The sequence below is a fragment of the Podarcis tiliguerta genome (genome assembly GCF_965153285.1).
Source record: "Podarcis tiliguerta genome assembly, chromosome: 2".
Lineage (NCBI taxonomy): Eukaryota > Metazoa > Chordata > Lepidosauria > Squamata > Lacertidae > Podarcis > Podarcis tiliguerta.
In genome coordinates, this window is record NC_139535.1 from 90,267,153 (window position 1) to 90,285,882 (window position 18,730).

Sequence of the window (18,730 nt, forward strand, 5' to 3'; positions counted from 1 at the left end):
AACAAATAGAAGAAACTTGTATATTGTTGCACTCCACCCCAAACTCCGAGTGGTGTGATATTCCAGCAGTTCCAGGTGCTTTCTCAGGGTTCGTGTTTCCTTTTGTGAATGAGGCACAGCAGAGACTATGGTGTCTGGTTCATTTATACATATATACAACCTGAGCCGATGATGGAGGGGTTCACAGCATCAACACCCCAAAAGCATATTTCTTCTCCCATAGCTGCAGCCTTGGATTCAAACAAACCAAACATTGCTGCCCAACATTTCTCTGACTCTCTCTCTCCAGCTTGCTGCTTTTTCTCTAAGTCACATCATTGCTCTCAGAACTCTCTTCTCTTTATCCTTTGACGGAGGGGCTCCCACACATTTGCCATCTCGCCTCTTAACCCTCACTGCACCAGAAGGCTAACCTGGCTATTCCAAGAATTAGAAGCCTTGATTAAATTTAAACACTTGCTGGATCCAGAGATTAGAGGAGCCTGGCACACATCTGAACACCCCAAACTCACAATAATACATATCCCCCCACGTCACCCTCTTGCCAGCAGTAGAAAGCACTGCTGAGAGGGAACCGGGAGAAATGCATGATATGTCTGCCAAAGCAATATGTTTGGTAGTCCGCTGGCAGAGTGGAAAGCACAGAGGCCAATGACAGCCAGAGCCTGAACCGATAAATGCTAGAGCTAGTTATGATCTTGTTCACACCCTCTTCCTTGAGTTGTTCTGCTAAGGCAAGTCAGTATGGAGGAGGAAGCTGATAGGCCTCTTCTATGTGACAGCCCTTTAGTTATTTGGATGGTGTTCTCCTTCCCCACTAAGTTCTTCTCTTCTCCAGGCCAGTAGGAGGTTTGGAACTGATACATGTGTGTAGCCAGCATATGTAGCCTGGATAGCTCAGTTGGTTAGAGCACAGTGCTGATAATGCCAAGGTTGCAGGTTCAAACCCCATATGGGGCAGCTGCATATTCCTGCATTGCAGGGGCTTGGACCTCAGAGTCCCTTCCAATTCTATGTGTTTTCAGCCCCCCTGCCCACCCAGCCTAGCTGCTTGGTTTCTCTGCACAGATCTTCAGCCTCTTTTCCATCCAGCAGGGGGTGGTGCAAGGAAAGGAACACAGCCAGGAAGGAGCAGCAGAACTGCTTCTAACACAACAGGGTGTCGCCGAAGGAGCTGCTGGTGGTGTCCCTACCAAACAATGAAGTAAGCCAGGACAAGAAAACAAGCTAAATATGGTCTAGCAGTGACACGCCAGCGTCCCAGCTGAGTGCAACTGTATTTGGTATGCCTTGAGAGCAACGCAAAGTCAAGCCAAGCTGCCTCACTCCACACCTTTCTCACAGCCACCACAACCTGGAGTGGCCGCGAGAGCATGGCCTCTCACGCAGAGTGCTAGAGATGATTCAGATCGTTTCTCTCTCTGCCACTTTCCAGTCCTGCCTGTGGAATGATAACTCTGCAAAACACTGGCCTGCCGTCTCCCACTGAATGCTTTGCCTTGGCCAGATATGCATAGCCGGCTGGGTAACTGCTCTTGCTTGTAACCGAGAGCCAAAATTCCCCTCTTATTCACTCACAATTATAGCAACAACCGGGGGGGGGGGGAGGAGGAGGAGGGGAAGAGTGGTTTTGTAACAGAACAATGCAGGCCTCTCTCATGGCAGAGCCTCTGACTGAGCCCAGGCAGAGATCCTTATGTGATGGGACTATAGACCTAGAAAATGGAATATGCCGAGATGGGTTTCCTGCCTGTTTCTGTGCCAGCCAGAGGCAAGGATTTCTGTTTAGCCAGCAGAGGGCACTGTGGGGAGTTTGATGGAGAGGCAACTATTAGACTAGGTATTTGTACCAAATGCAAAGAGATGGTAGAAACAGGGATTTTGGGGAGGTGGGGGTGGGGAGGGAGAGGGGGACTGAGATTGCTGTCTTTTTATTTCAAAACATTGGCGTCTCATACTGGGCACATGCTATTGAATGTTGAACGGCAGTTTGTATACAGATAGAGGGGAAATAGATGTGTGAGAGAACTTGTTGCGGGTGGGTGAAAAAGAAGGAGAGAGTTTTATAAGGCTGGTGGAAGAACCTCTGTTCAAAGTACAGCATATAAGGCTGGGAGCTTGTGTAGGTTTGGGGAGAGGGGTGTGTGCATGTGAGTCGAACAAATCTAATGTTTGGCTGAGATCTTGGAAAGGTTCACTACATTTGCCTGCTCTGCCTGCTCCCCTGTGGCTGGGATAATTCACGAGGTCACTGTTAGCCCCTGGAGAGAGAGCGAGAGACGGAGAGCGCACTTGCGTGACTGGGGCCGGGTATGAAAACAATGCAATGAGAAGCTGACTGAAGCACTCCAACGCGTTGGCTTCATTTCATCAAAGCATTCAGATCAAAATCTCACAAGCGGAATGCAAATTGGAAGCAGATTTGGGCACAGCCACGGCAGGCAGGCATTCAAAGGTAATGTGTGCGAGCGTGCCTGTGCAAAAATAAATAAATAAAACGCATAGTTGGAGAAGTATGGTCATTTTGTCAGCCCCGCTATAAGAGCAGCTCTGCTAAAGATATGGAAAATAGGGGTGGTTCCAGTGTTTTTCCTTTTCCTTTTTTAATATTCAGGGGTACTCTCACTTTCCTATTCATATTGAAATACTGCTCCTCAATGAAGCCAAACTTAGATTCAAAAAAGGTTTAAGGGTATGCGTACCCCTGCGTACCCCCAGAAAAAAAAGCACTGGGTGGTTCTAAGATGGGGGCCACGTATTGATTCATTGCTATTTGAGCCAGCTTGCAAAGGAAGAAATAGGACTTGCTGGAAGTTCTTAAGGTTGTGCCCTGAAAGGAGAATGCCTCATTTATTATTGAATTGGATATTTTTATGGAGAAGGCCTGTATGGAAGAGTGGATTAGGTTTTCCCTTGGGCTCAGTGACATTTGCAGTGACCAAGTGGTGTGACTCTATGAATGGCATGGAGGAAATAAATTTTGCGCTCTCTCTCTCTCTCTTTTCTCAAATGGGCTTATCCACTGGAATCATAGAATTGTAGAATTGGAAGGGACCGTGAAGATAGTAGATCCAGGATATGGGGCAGTGTTTCTTCATGCAACACACAGTTAAACTGTGGAGGATTCATTTACAAACTGCATGTTTTGACAGACCATATTTTGAAAGGATTCAGTAAACAGGCCCTGTTGGAGCTGGAGGTTGGGATGACTAGAACACAGGTGGTGGTGGGGAAAACCCCCGGGATGAAAAATAGCAGGTTAGAGCCCATTGGAAGCCTTACTCAAGGACGTTGCTGGCAGTGAAGAAAACTTACTTTTTCACTGGCATAGTATCTACAAAATGTTTTCCAGCAGAGCTAGTTCTTAGAGAACTCTTGCAGCCCCTTGTGGTCAACCCACAGTGCCATCAAAACCCCCACTTGTTTGTGGGACACTTTGTGGATAATGCTGCTCACATAATCTCTGACATGGGAAGCTATTTTGATATCAGAATCTGTGTTGCAAGAGATCTTGATTTGGGCTTCTTGCAATTGCTTGGATGAGCTGCAGTTGAGTGCAAATAAGAGTGCAGACCAGGCACTTGAAGAGGTTTGAGTCATAACATGTCCACTTGACACTTGCCTGGTCAGCAGAATAGTCAATGCCTTTTGTTCAGGAGATCTTGAGCTTGCCACATCGAAAGGGGCTGTGGCTCAACCCCTGGTATGCATTAGGGCCATGTATGGACTCCTGATCTGTTTCTGGACCCAATCCAATTCTTTGGAGCAGCCCCAAACTGATCCGGGACAATCTGGGGCTGAGCTGACCCATACCTGGGCCACAAACCATTTTGGGTGTCTTGTACAGTTGTGCAGCCAGGAATGGGGGAGAAGGAGATGCATGTAGACTGCCTAAGCATCTTCTCTCCCTCATCTTCTTGCCACCAGACACCCCACCACCACCATGTGGCAGTCCCAGATCACTCCAGGTAGACCTGAACTGAGGTGATCTAGACCTGACTCAACCTGATCAACTGAATCCTGAGTTGACCAAAATTGACCCAGTTCAGTTTGGGATCCAGAATATATATTTATATTTAGACTTCAATCATTATAGGCAAGTCTCAGATTTTCCATTTGTGGGCAAAGTTGTGGCATCCTCCAGGTATTCCTGAATGAAACTAGTCTAGATTATTTTCTGTCTACTTTTAACCCTGATTGCCTTGGTTGCCCTGATGGATGATTTCTACTGATATAACCAGCGATGGTATTCTTCCTGGACCACCTTTTAGGATTGCAAGATTGAGGCACCATTTTGCAATCAGTTTTCTCCATTTTGGACAGCAGGTTTCAGAATGTAGTGCTGGAGAGCCACTGCTCCTTCGCATAGGAATTATTCTCCAGGGTTCCACAACATTTAATTTTTGTCTCCCCTGCTCTTTAACACCTCCATGAAATTGTTGGGAGAGGTTGTCGGATGGTATTGGATGAGATGTCACCCAACTCTACACTTTCCTTTTTATCAGATTCAGGTGTGAGTGAGTGTCTCAAATCAGTGATGGGCAGAATGAGGGTAAAGAAACTTCAGCTCAGACAAGACGTGACTGTTACTCCAGGCTGTCACTATTTTATGGGAGGGATTTGAGCTCACACTGGAAGATTAGGTTTGTCCAGTTAAAGTAGGGATTCAAGTGCTCTGTCACCATAGTGCAACAAATCCAAGTATTTAAAAAGAACGGACTGTTTTGCAGTTAAAAAAGTGACTGGGAAATGCACTAATGGTGTGGAATGAACAAATAATCATTGGAAAGGCGTGTAACCACCATGCGAGCAATTCAGGAAGAATGTTCATTGTCATATAACCTCCCTTCAAATAACATAGAATGAATACTCAATACTGGACATAATCTAACAACTGTGTAAGCTCTGAACAAACAAATCAGGATAAATGCTCTATGAATGTTGGAGGAGCCTAGAAATGGGCCAGCTATCCCCTACACACACACTTTTGCAGGATCATTTATCCCCCATGACAGGGGGGGGGGGCATTTTTTGGCCACTTCCAGGTAGACGGTAACAAAAACGAAAATAGGAGCTTGCCATTTTGAGAAGCGGTAACAGCAGACTCAAACTAAAAAAGCACTCTTCTCCCACTTCAAGTGACAGTGGAGCTGGAAACAACAGGATGGCAGCCACTTTGAAAACAAACATGTAATGCCCAGGGAGAATAAATGCATCATAATTTTTATGATGATTGATTGGTTGATTGATTAAGACTGCTGATTTATTTGATAAATAATTTGATTTCTTATACAAAAATAATCAGCAAAGATCCCCAGTTAAATAGCCCCAAGAACCAATATTCGCATGGAATGAATGAAAACATCTGATTTAGTGCCATTCCCATTTGGGCATTTTATAGCTGGAGATTGCTATGATGCTGGGCTGCTGCTTACAGCTCTGTGATGGTGGAGCTTTCTTTGGGAGGAGGGAACTGAAATATAAGTGGAACCCTCTGCTGCCTCTTTTCAAAATGGTACGCCCCCAACCCCTAGGCATTTTAATTTTTCATTACTACACTCCCAGTGCTGTGATGGGCATGAGACTTGGCCCACCTCCAAACTCTGAAAATTGAGGAAGGCTCAGGGCCAAATACCAGGGTGGGAATCACATGCTCTCCTGAGGACCAAGCTCATAGAGAGGTGGTACTTTTTTGTGCTGATGGGCATTTTCAGCTGCTTGATTTTTGATTAGATATTTACCTTGAATTTATTATCTGCTTTTGTTATTTTAAATTATGTTTAATATTTTTATAGCATACACTGCCTTGATACATTTTAAGATGTGGTGGTGGTGGTGTCTGTCTACCTATAACTATCTCCTAGAAGCTGAGTAATTAAAAAAAAAATGACTTACTGATTATCTGGGGGACAAACTAGATGCGGCGATAGAGATGCAAATAGCAGCTGTGGAGTGCGTGTAGGAGTAGCAGCATGGGGAAACAGGGTGGCAACCTTCCCCACTCTTGCTGATGAAAACCCTCTCTGAAACTGTTACTTGACCTATTAGGAAAAACATATGCGTGAGCATATGTGCTCACACAACTCCAATCATTATTTTTAGTGGTACCCTAACTGAACTAGTTGTGCTAATTTCTGACTTTTGTGTGATAGGTGGATGTAGTGGTAAATCTGGTGTAATCTGACACATGCACACAAACACCCCTCCAATGATATTCTATCCATCTCACTGTGATTTTTATTTATTTATTTTTTTACCCAAGGGTCAAAAGACGCCATATTAAGTATGAGTGTTCCCATCCGTCCCTGGAAGGAAATCTGTGTATTATCTCCCATACGTCCTATTAATCTTCTGTATTGCTGTTTTGACTACCATTCGAGTTGATCAGCTGCTAAAAAAAACAACACCCCGGACCTTGGATAGACACAGTGGTTGCTAGTTATGCTTTTTTAAAAAAAAAAAATATTTTGTGTGTTTCTTCTTCTAGGGTTCTATGGAGAAGGGGTGTTTCAGACACTCCCTTGGTAAGCATGCAAAAACGAAAGAAAAGAAAAGGCATCGCTGCAGACTGTTTGTTCGCAGAATCCTGTTTCCATGGTGACATTCATTGCAGTGTATGTATATGTGAGCCAATAGTGCAAGCCTGAAATGTACTGTACAGGGGAGGAAAACCTCCCTGTCCTCATTGAGATGCATCTGAGTGTGTGTTGCTCTGCTGAAGGGGAATCCCGGTTTCAAACGGAGGAAACCCTGGCTCAGCCTTACCTGCCAGAGGAGAAGGAGTTGAAACAGGTGGAAAACAGTGTGTGTGTGTGTGTGTGTGTGTGTGTATGAGAGAGAGAGAGATCAGGAAAAGGCCTCCAATTTGGCTGTCCACTATTTGGGGGGGGGCAGGAAGTTACACACACACACACACACACGAGCTAGGATAATACATCATCTCCCCCCCACCCTCGCCCCCACAAATAGAAGTTACTTAAGGCCTCATTTTCCTCCCATCCTCAACCCCACCCCCCACCAATACTGCCGGACTCGTTCTCGGTGATTACAAGTATCTCTCCCAGAGCAAATAATTATAGAATTAAAACCCAATCCTTTTGGTCCCTTAATAGCTTTAGCCAATCTGTCAGCGTCTGCCTCTGTGCGATGGGGGAAGAAGAGGCAGGAGAGAGCTGTTATGTAAGACCTCAGCGGCACGTGAACTCCCTTCCTCATCACTAGTCACATCCCTGAGAGAGCTTTCCTCTCCGGAACCTTCCAAACTATCCACCGCCATCATCCAGCCGCATGCCAAGGTATGCCTGAGGTGCCGTGTGGTGATTGTTAAAACAACAGCAATAAAAACAATCCAAAGCTTGGGGCTTTGAGATCACTTTGGACCTAATTTCATATATACGTCTCCAGTCCTCACACAACCCTGTCAGTTTCCCCCTGAAACACACACCTTAGGGATTCATGGATGTTTTATGAATTCTGCTGTTCCAGTTTTAAGGCGGGAAACCTACTTTCACATGCGTATGCTCTGAAGGCATACATTAGGAGATTGGGGTGGGTCTGCGAAGACGCACCATGATGTTATATTGTTAAGGCTAAACAAATCCCAGCATGGCTGGTTAGTGAGTTATTAGGAACGGCTTTTTCCCCAGGTGGAACTCACTGGAACTCTGTTCCGGCACCTTTCAGGTGGGCGCTATTGCCATTACAGTGGTACCTCAGGTTACTACGCTTCAGGTTACAGACTCCCCTAACCCAGAAATAGTACCTCAGGTTAAGAACTTTACCTCAGGATGAGAACAGAAATTGTGCTCCGGTGGCACGGCAGCAGCGGGAGGCCCCATTAGCTAAAGTGGTGTTAAGAACAGGTTAAGAACAGTTTGAGGTTAAGAACGGACTTCCAGAACGAATTAAGTTCTTAACCCAAGGTACCACAGTATAAGAAAACCAGAGATGTGTTCATAGTGAGTTCCAGCACCTCTTTTTCCAGAGAAATAGCACTGATTAGGAGACACTCTCCACCCCCCCCACCCCCGGAAGCTGCTCTGAATTTTCCAAAGGAAGATCAGGATGGAAAAGCATAATTGTATACATTTCATGAATCATCATCCAGATCTGTGTGCTCCCTGAATCCGAACAAATAAGCTTCCACCATGACTCCATCTGCTCTGAGATTCAGGTAAGCTCGTTTTCCTGACCTTTAGCAGGCTCTTGTCCTGGGGGAACCCCTAGCAATACTTGCCACAATTGCAGAGCTCTTAAGGGAATTCTGAGAGGAAATGCAGGGGGAAAAAAGAGGGTGGTGGAAAGCTCTTCCTATAAAAGAAAACCACATCTCATTTCCACCTCAGTATCACCTGATATTCCAGGGACAATAGTTGAAGGAGATGTTTAATGACATAGAACAGGATAAGGAAAAGGCAAGGAACATACCCACAGCAGAATTAAATGAAACCATAAGCCTCTCATGTTCACGGCGCTATTCGGCTTGAGGCAGTAGATTACCTTGGAGTGTGCCAGCTCCCTGAAGGCAAGGAACTTCCCCTTTATTAATTTATTCAAACCTTTCCGTATTGAATAGCAAGATGTTTCACAGGATAAAATCAGTGCAGCGAAACAACAACATAGGAAAAAATACCAAAGATATCCAACATTTTCAATAGAATGGGCACTAAAATAATTACACCTCATACTTATCCACAATGAAAGATGCTACCTCGTTCTAGGTTTGTGCCTTTCCCTTTGTTTTGCGCTCTCTCTCTCTCTCTCTCTCTCTCTCACACACACACACACACACCTCTCTTCCATAACTAGCCTGGTTGTATGCAGCCCCAATCTTCCATTATTTTGGCTTTAATGTATATTAGTTGTACGTGAAACATATGAATTAGCTGCAGTGGTTCCTGGGTCTGATTAGTGCTTACATTTCAAAATTTCCAAAAGGGCAAGATCAAAGTTGCTCTCTGGTTCAGGCAAACTATAGATTGCCATGATGTCCAAACCAGGCAAATGATGATTTGTGCAAACCATGGTGTTTGCGTGCAAACCATAAAATTTGCTTCCAAGCCAGAAAAGGAAAGCAATTCTGGTTTTCAGTTCCAGAGGAAAATTACAGTACACATGATTCAGATGTTACAGCAAACTATGGTTTGATCAAATCAGACAGGAAGGAAATTTGAGCACATAAAGGCAGTTGTAAGAAACTGAGCCAAATTATAATGGATGTCTGTGCATATATATATATATATATATATATATATATATATATATACACACACACACACACACACACACATATATATATATATATATATATATAAAACCAGCTCTATTATGGACATTTTCTTTCTTTCAATTCACACCCAAAATCAAGCAACATTTTTTGCTCTTGTTACATTTCCATGAATGCATGCATTTACATTTTGGATCATTATCATTAGGCATTGTTAGAACACTTTTGATACCTTGACAAAAGTGTGAAGAACTTGGAAAAGCTCCCCCTTCCCTTTGTTGTGCGTTGCTTGGAACAAAATGTTGGAAATTCAGCTGAGGGTGGCAATGTGGCTGTTTCCCTCTGATGTGACTGGTGAAGCTCCTATTCAGTGTAGTGTGTGAGAGAGGAATCTCAGAGCCAGTAGCCAAATATGGCCCTCTAGGTTTCTCTGTCTGGCCCTTGGCACTCTCCCCAGGCCATAACCTTCACCAACCCTAGCTTGCACCATCCTTGGATTCCCCCCCCCCAAAGGTGGAATGTGTCCTTGAACTCTGATAATGAGGCAATAGTGGGTGGACCAAGAAATGTAATTTTTACTTTTGTACGGTAGGCTAGTTCCTGCACTCAAACAGCCCTCTCTATCCTCCATGCAGGCAAGCGAAAGGCATCATCAGAGTTCAAGGACATATACCAGCCAGGCAAAACCACTCATGGAGGGTGCCAAGTAAGGTTGGCAAGAGGTGTGGGAAGTGTCCTGAGGCAGAAGGGCTTAGAGGGCCACATTGCTTCCCCACCAGGCCTGAGGTACCTTCCCCTGCTATAGAAACTGATGCTGGCATGCAATGTGAGTACTGGCCAGATCCTGATTATGCATAGTGGGGTAGCCCCACATTCCTGACCCTACTGCTATCTTGACGCAAAGACTGGTTGAGAATTGCCAGGGTGGGTGATGGTTGCTGGAGAAAACTAGATTTAGATATAGTGTGAACTTGGACAGGTTTGTGGAAGAGGAATTTGCAGTTTTGTTCAGCTCTTTAGATAATAATATATGGGAGTATTTCTGGCTGTACTTTCAATCTTCAGCCCTGTTGTGGTATTTTGCGAACCCAAGATATTGAACTCTGGCAGCAAGAACAACAACAACCTGAGGATATCTTCCTACTATAAAATTGACAAAACTTTTTAGTAAATTCCTGCTGGGAGTTCTGATGATGACAGGTGGTGAGGAAGTGCTTTCCGCTGTAGGTTTGCACTGTGCCTGCATATGTAGTTTATATCTACAGCCACTTGTCCACTTTTCCTGTTTCAACGGGAAACAAATGGGAGGTAAAGCTTGTCTGAGCTCTTGGTCTTGTTCCTTGGCAAGGAACGCTTCCAGAAAAACATCTAACAATCCCACTCTGGACAAAGCTGAAGTTCATCTTTCTTTCTTCACTTTGTTTTCTGTTATTCTCATCATAATTAATGCCATTTGGGTAGCTGAGCTATGCAAGAGCTTGAACTGTCTATGCTACGCCCTCTCTCTGTGTGTGTGTACACACACACAAACACACACACACACACAGTTCAGTTACAACATGCTGCTTGTAATCTGCTTTAATCTCTTTCCTGGACTGGAAGGAAATGCCTGGCTTGCGGACGCATGGCTCTGCCAGACGTGTGGCTCTTGGCTGTATCGGAGGCAGAAGAATTACCCTGTTCCCTGCCCTGACCTTTGCTCAAAGTATGGCTTGGCTTTGGTTCACTGAGGAAAGTGTTTACACAGGTCTGGCTCAAATGCTTTTTAATAAAGCCTTCAGCCCTTCTAAGGCATTGTCCTCTGATAAACCCAAGCATACATTCCGGGCAGGGCAGTGGTGGGGGAATTCGAGAGAACTGACCCCTCTTCAGTTTCTGCACCAAAACACTATGAACTTTGCTGCAGGACTGAAAATGAGTTTCAGGTCAGCTGAAACTACAAGTTCCATGTGTAGTCTGAAATGCCATCCTGATGTATTCGCAGTTGGTATGTGTAATACTTCTTTGCCAGGCTGGTTATATATATATATATATATATATATATATATATATATATATACACACACACACCCCCCAAAACATTCATTGGATCAGCATTCAAATTCAGCATCAATATGGAGATGGTGAGAGGGGTTAGTGTGCTGTAGTGCTAGGAGTTCCAGACTAGGAACTTTTTTTCATATGTGGTGGGCATGTAAAAAGGTTAAAGAGTATTGGGAAATGATTTATAACGAGATGGAAAAAAAAATGTTTAAAACAACTTTGCCTAAAAGACCGGAGGCATTTTTACTAGGAATCATTCAGACAGAGGTTCCCAGGTGCCAGAAAAACTTATTTATGCAGGCAACAATGGCGACCCGAGTTTTGTTAGCCCAAAAATGGGAAGTGAGGGAGGTCCCAGGTAAGGAGGATTGGCAACTTAAGATGATAGAATATGCAGAACTAGCTGGCCTAACATATAGAATAAGAGAGCAAGAAGAACATGTATTTAAAGCGAAGTGGATTTTTTATTTTTTTGCTGAGTATTATACGGAAAATAATTGCACACAGTTGAAAACGCTGGCAGCATTAAAGTAAATTCAACCATATAATAAACACTTGAGTGATGTAAGATAGGAGAACTGAATAAAATGGCTATAGTAAAATATGCAGGGATGGTGGATAATGAAGCATAGAAGGGGAAAGAGGGAAGTCATTGAATGTATGGTACTATGTAAGATGTTTATTTTGAGATGTGAGATTGAAAAATTAATAACAACTATAAAAAAGGAGTTCCAGACTAGGACCAGAGGACACCAGGTTCAAATCCCCACCCAACCCTTATGCTCACTGGGTGACCTTGGGTCCATTTCGTTTAGCCTAACTAACCCCATAGGATTGTTATGCATATAACACGGAGCAGGAGAGCCATGTACATTACCTTGGACTTCTTGGGAGAAAGGAGGGGGTATGCATGCAATAAATTAACAAAGTAATATAACATCATGAGGCTGCTTGTGCATCTGAAATGGGAGCAGCTGTGGCTTTTACTTTTCTCTATGCTTCTCCGTGAAAATCAAATGGAAATGCATTTGGCTTCCACAGTGCCAGGATGAAAAAGATGGAACACATCACCACTTGTGATTCCTATTAGTTATAAATTACTAACTCCAGATGTCGTTGTTATCATACATTACATTCGTGATCATTTGTTCTCATGATGGTATCAGGGTGGTTATACACAATCTCATGTCCTACACTGTTTGCACCGGCAATAGTTATTTTGGGGGGAGGCATACAGTGGTGCCTCGCAAGACGAAATTAATTCGTTCTGTGAGTTTTTTCGTTCTACGAGTTTTTCCGTCTTGCGAAGCACCACTGCGTATTGACGGTTTCCCGTAGGAATGCATTGGCGGTTTAAAAAAAAAAGGCGCAAGACGTTTTGTCTTGCGAAGCAAGCCCATAGGGAAATCCATCTTGCGAAGCAACTCAGAAAACGAAAAACTCTTTCGTCTTGCGAGTTTTTCGTCTTCCAAGGCATTCGTCTTGCGAGGTACCACTGTACCTTTATACTTATTCAAGTCCAGTCAGTGCATGTCCTGTAACATCCTCTTTGAAATCCTCAAAAGGTTTTATGTCGTATTTTTTTCAGGAAGGGGTTGTTGTTGTTGTTGTTGTTCCACTTTTATTGTCCTGTAGTGCAAGAGTTGCTCCTCCAAATTGCAATAACGCGATAGCATTGAGGAAGCAATGCAAAACCACTTATTGAAATAAATGGTGTGTGGACAGCCCACTACAAATCCACCATGAATGCACTATTATGGTGTCAAAAGCATGTTGCAAAAGACTCAAACTGTTCTGGAGAGATGCTAAATGTCAAAAGAAATTTGGCCGGTAGATAGTGCCAAAAACAAACAAACAAACAAACAAAAAACAACACCGCACCTGAAAATTGACTGAGAAATCAGCTTTAAAATCATGACTTTATGGCACTACGGAGCTCATACCAGCTTTTTGATTTTCCAATAGAGTAATAGTTATTGTTGCAAATATATTCTGTTTTGTTAGATGGGTGTCTTCTTGCCTATCTGTGATTTAAAATCCACAGCAGAGCTGGATTTTCATGTCATGGAAGTTCTCCTATTCTCCTGACTTAGAAAAGGAACCTGGATAATGAGAAGGAAGCTGCCTTTGACTGACAGTAAGCTCAGACAAACTTGGGGGTTCTTTAGAGCTGATTTCCTTCCAACTCTTAAGAAATATTTCGCAAAGACCTTTTAATAGTCTATTTCCTTGCGCAATGTAGCATGCATCTAAACTATTTGCATTATCAAAAGTTCAGATCCATGGCCGTGCTGTTTACATGGGACGACATTGCCACGAGCCAGTAACTCTGTGGAATTTTAGCAACGAAAAGCAGGGGTTTTTTGTTTTAAAATTAGTTACAGTATCACAACCTGACTCAGAAACTTGCTTTGGGCCAAACAAGTACCTTAATGATCAAGTGTGTGTGTGATGTTATGCTTATAGCTAAAATGATTAGATAATGGTTTGAAACTGCTCTCAGATTATGTGCAAAGCATTTTGAGATAGTAAGTGTCTTTACATGTAGCATGCCACCCCCAAAAAAAATTTTAGGAGGCTTGTGGGACCCTCTGGAAAAAGCTCACTTTGTCTGGATTTCCACTTTTTGAAATAAGGCAACCCTATGCTGAGTGTCGCCCTCCATGTAATAGGGAAGAGAGACACTTAACTGCGGACTCCTCCCATGTTTCTCTGGCAATGTGGATGTAGAACTAAATGGGCATATCCAATCCCCTGGTCTTTCCCATATCATTGTTGCTTGACAGAGATTGGGGGAAATGACACTGAATGAGAAGGACCTGATGCTTGTCCATTGAAATGTGGTGCTGGGCTTTCAATGTTATGCTGCTTGAGGCGAATCCATAGCTAAATGTTTTCATACTGCTGCTGTAGCATTTGATGCAGAGAACAAACTTTCACAAGCCATGCTACAGTGAATGTGATCACAAATATTATACCCAGAACATGTCTTTGGGTTGTGACATTGTCTTCCAGTGCTGAACCTTGCTATGAAACCCCACATTACTCTGGCCCATCAGCTTCACTTTCAAGTCTAACATTTGTCCACCGCACTGGGGAGACTCACAAAAAGAGACACACATCCCATCTTCTTCCAACACCCATCTCCCTAATCTTCTAAATTCTTCTCCTGACCTTGTCAGCAAAACTAGTGATATTTCAGCACCTTGCCCTAACGCTAGGAGCATCAGGTGATATTCAGTGTTAATCTTTGAAATACATGGAAAGGAGTAACTTAAGTCCATTAATTTCAATGGGTCTACTCTGAGTACAACTAACATTGAATATTGCCCATCATTTTACTCTGACCCTTCCTATGGAGTTTTGCTTTAGTTCCAAAAGGTCGCCCAGTTCTAAGTTGTATTATTCAGCACTATTTCATATTATGTGAAACCACTGGAGGACCACAGGTTCCCCATCCCCCATTTTGGGAATTTGTGTTGTATATGATGAGTTGAAGAAGAGCAAATAGGAAACAACTAGCAACGCTGGCCATGTTCTCAACTAGCTATCCCAAGAACCACATAAACCTGGAGTATGCAAATGCTTTCCTCCCACTTTCTTTGTCTCCAGGGTCCCTTTGCAGTTTCTGGCCTAGTTAATCCTGAATTGCTTCTTCAAGCTCAAGCGCACATTAAATTGCAACTTGTACAGAGCGAGTGCACCATATAAGTTAGAAGGCCTTTGAACTGCTCATTATAGTCTCCTACACTGATGCTATAACAGTGAAAGTGGTTGTCCTTCAATAATCAGGGACCAGGACCCACCCATATGCAACAATCAGCTGACTGCATATGGGTGGAAGTGGCCAATTGCTTCCCACCCACCAACATCATGAACATAATACAGGACTAAATGACATTTTATGCAAAAACATGTGTAAAGAATGGCTTGTTTTTCTGGCTAGCAGAGATTTGAGAAAAGGTAGTTTGCAGTTGAAAAGTATGGGAGGGGCCTTTAACTTTTCCTCCCCTGCCTCCGATCTCCCGGAACGGCTTTTCTCCATGTGCGATTCCAGATGCACATGCTGTGACGTTAACATCTGAGAGTGCTGGAGGTGAAATAGTTAAACAGGTTACCCAATCAAGACCCAGGGGGGTGGAGTCAGAGGGACTATAAAACCAGCTCTGGGAGGGGCAAAGAAGGGAGTTTGTTGGGAGTTGGGTGGTTGGTTGGAGTGGGAGTGAATTGGGATAGAGTATGTGGGTAGGTTGAGTTAGTGTAGCGAAATAAGCTGAGTCAGGAACAGTTAGGAGCCAGGCAGACAAGTAAATATCTGAGAGGTGGTTTAGTGAGTGACAGCAGGTAGCGGAAGTTATAGGTCTGGATAGGCACCCCATGATTGTAATTGACCGATACCGTTTATGAAACCACACTGTAATGGTTTCTAAGGGGGTTGCTTGTGCGTAAGCAGGCAACTATCTCCCTGGCTGGGTGCAAACACCTGGCTGGGCTGCCAAAGTAAACCTTATCTGTCAGGACCGCCACTCACCCGTGGCTGACTCAGTCGCTGGCAGAATCCGTCAGTGGGCGTTTCTTAAACTTCTTCCAGCAAAGAAGCTCTTTGACGCCTAGTCTTCGCCTACCCTCTCTGCGCAAAAGCCTTCTGCGCAGAGAGGGTGTGGGCAACAGAGGACCCCTACTCTCCCCGCTGGTCCCAGGTGAGGAGTCATGGGACCACCTCGCCACTTCCCCCATCTGCCCCCCTTCTCCACTGGTGCTACGCTGATTCTCTTCCCCAGAAGAGGAGCTGCTTCTCCCGATCCCTGGATGCTCTCTGGAATCCCTCTGGCTTTTGCTCTCTCCCTCCGGCACTGATGGCAGTTCCCTGACACACACGCTTGTTAAACTGCAATAAATAAATAGAAGTTTATGTTCCAATTTAACCCTGACTGGACTCAGTATTGTACCAGCTAGGGCCTGGGTGGTGGCAGTGAGAAATAAAGTGGTGGCACAGGGATCAATAGACGGTGAAACGTCTGGGGACCCTGTGTGATTGCCACACATGCTTGGAACCTTGTGGGGGTGGGGAGGAGCTTAGGGGAGTGATATGAAGTGGAGAAGCCCACTTCGCCTGCTACTTCTCTGCTCCAAATTGCCCCTCACAAAGTGGATTTTCCTTAAACACTAGGTCGCTGGAGGACTGTTCCATGCATTTACATACAGCATGCAGATAGGCCCAACAGCAAATGGAAAAACAGACCAGAGTATAGCAGTCCAGACAGTAGAGTCAATGCAATTACTGTATTACACCCTGCTTATCAGTTGTTCTCTCCCCTGGAGTTTTTATTGCTAGGCACATTTATATTAAAAATAAACACAAGCCAAGATATCATCCTGGGTTCACTGAGGACCTTGTCCCACTTCTCCCCCCTGGAAACAATTCACTGCTTGCAACTGGGACTGAAACATGGAAATATACTGCTTGAAGAATCATGCTCTCACATGGCCTGCACACTGGCCATTTCACCAGCTCTGAATTAACTACTATGCTAGGAACTACATGGCTTCATATAGCCTAAGGTCCTTGGGCAGAAGGAAAACTTAGAATATTCATAGTTTGGCCAACATGGAGAAGCAAATGTTCCATGTATCAGAGAAGGTTCTTTGGGTAGAGGAAGATGAGATAGGCAGGATGAAACAGGGTACTGGGTAGGACATAATAATAATAATAATAATAATAATAATAATAATATAATATACCCCGCCCATCTGGCTGGGCTTCCCCAGCCACTCTGGGTGGCTTCCAAGAAAAGTAATGCATCAAACATTAAACACTTCCCTAAACAAGGCTGCCTTCAGAGGTCTTCTAAAAGTCTGGTAGTTGTTGTTCTCTTTGACATCTGGTGGAAGGGCGTTCCACAGGGCGGGCGCCACTACTGAGAAGGCCCTCTGTCTGGTTCCCTGTAACTTGGCTTCTCGCAGTGAGGGAACCACCAGAAGGCCCTCGGAGCTGGACCTCAGTGTCCAAGTAGAACGATGAGGGTGGAGACGCTCCTTCAAGTATACTGGACCGAGGCCGTTTAGGGCTTTAAAGGTCAGCACCAACACTTTGAATTGTGCTCAGAAGCGTACTGGGAGCCAATGTAGCATAGTGGTTGCTTCACATTTTCTGGCCCTGAGCAGAAATCCCAGCTTAGCTAGCGAGGCTGATGGGTTTTGTTGGTTAAGGTGGAATTATTTGGCCGTGTGTGATATGTGGCACACCAGGATCATTTCATTAAATTGTTCTTGAAGTGCATGGCCAAATTTAGCGTGGGGCACCTTATTAACTGTTCCATCTCTCGACTTGTCATGAGCGGATGACGGAGTAGATCTGGGAATGTGCGGTAGGTAAGATTGGATCATGGTCTTCAGGTCTGTTGCAGTCCTATGATTCCAACAGCAATGCCCACCCCCACCCCCTTCCAGGAATGCATTCTGCTGTTCTCTGCTGCCACTCTTGAGTGGTGGCTGGGAGTGGGGAGGGTCATCATTGCTATCTGCCATTCATTCAAGGCAAGTGAAGAAAGGTGGGAAGCCCAGTTCTGTTGGAACATCATTGCAGCTGCCTATTATTTATGCAAACAGCACTGGTAGTCTGTGTTCACCAGTGACCATGCCATTGGTTTATGCCAGCTTTCCCCAGCTCGGTGCCCTCCAGATGTTGCTGAACTATAATCTCTGACCATTGTTCATACTGGCTGGAGAGCCAGTGTGGTGTAGTGGTTAAGAGCGGTAGTCTCGTAATCTGGGGAACCGGGTTCGCGTCTCCGCTCCTCCACATGCAACTGCTGGGTGACCTTGGGCCAGTCACACTTCTCTGAAGTCTCTCAGCCCCACTCACCTCACAGAGTGTTTGTTGTGGGGGAGGAAGGGAAAGGAGAATGTTAGCCGCTTTGAGACTCCTTAAAGGGAGTGAAAGGCGGGATATCAAATCCAAACTCTTCTCTTCTTCTTCTTCTTCTTCTTCTTCTTCTTCTTCTTCTTCTTCTGGAGCTGATGGGGTGCTGGGAAAGGATGGCTTGTGTAAGTAAGCCATCCTGGACAGCTGTGCATTTTCTGTGCAAACCAATTCCATCCACTGCTGCCCTTCCCTCCCCTACATCATTGGTAGTAGCTAATAGGTATGGACCCCGCAGCTGTTGTGGTGAAGGGCAAGAACCAGGATATAAACCATTCCAGCGGGCAGAATGGAGCAAATGATTCCACAAACGCTTTATTAATTATATATGTATTTTCTGGTTGTTAGCTGCTTTCAGGGGATAAAAATGCAATAAAGGGGGGGGGCCCTACATTTTCCCACACCTTTCACTGTATGTAGATGCTGATAAACTATAAAGCAGAGGCATAAGACCCCGGGGTGTAGCTGAGCAGAGGGACCCATATCCTTTAATCTGGCCCTGATCCAAACCATACCAGAAAAGAAATTATTCAGTTTCT

The 18,730-nt window shown here is 44.5% G+C and overlaps 1 protein-coding gene and 1 long non-coding RNA gene across 8 annotated transcripts in view; one reads left to right on the forward strand and one right to left on the reverse strand.

Annotated features, from left to right (window-relative positions):
- The window catches only part of LOC310672643, a 106,704-nt gene that overhangs the window by 45,216 nt on the left and 42,758 nt on the right, over positions 1 to 18,730 (reverse strand). The gene's annotated exons all lie outside the window — the stretch shown is intronic.
- The window catches only part of LOC310672630 (uncharacterized protein), a 55,007-nt gene continuing 42,762 nt past the window's right edge, over positions 6,486 to 18,730 (forward strand). For 3 of the 7 annotated variants that reach the window (XR_014508682.1, XR_014508683.1, XR_014508684.1), the window contains exons 1-3: positions 6,486 to 6,614; positions 7,113 to 7,295; positions 7,985 to 8,173. Coding sequence is in view for 2 of the 7 variants with exons in the window: in XM_083430116.1 (XP_083286242.1) it covers positions 6,649 to 6,804 (156 nt within the window). In the remaining 5 variants the exon portion in view is untranslated. The other 4 variants (XR_014508686.1, XM_083430116.1, XM_083430117.1 and 1 more) reach the window with 2 other exon arrangements.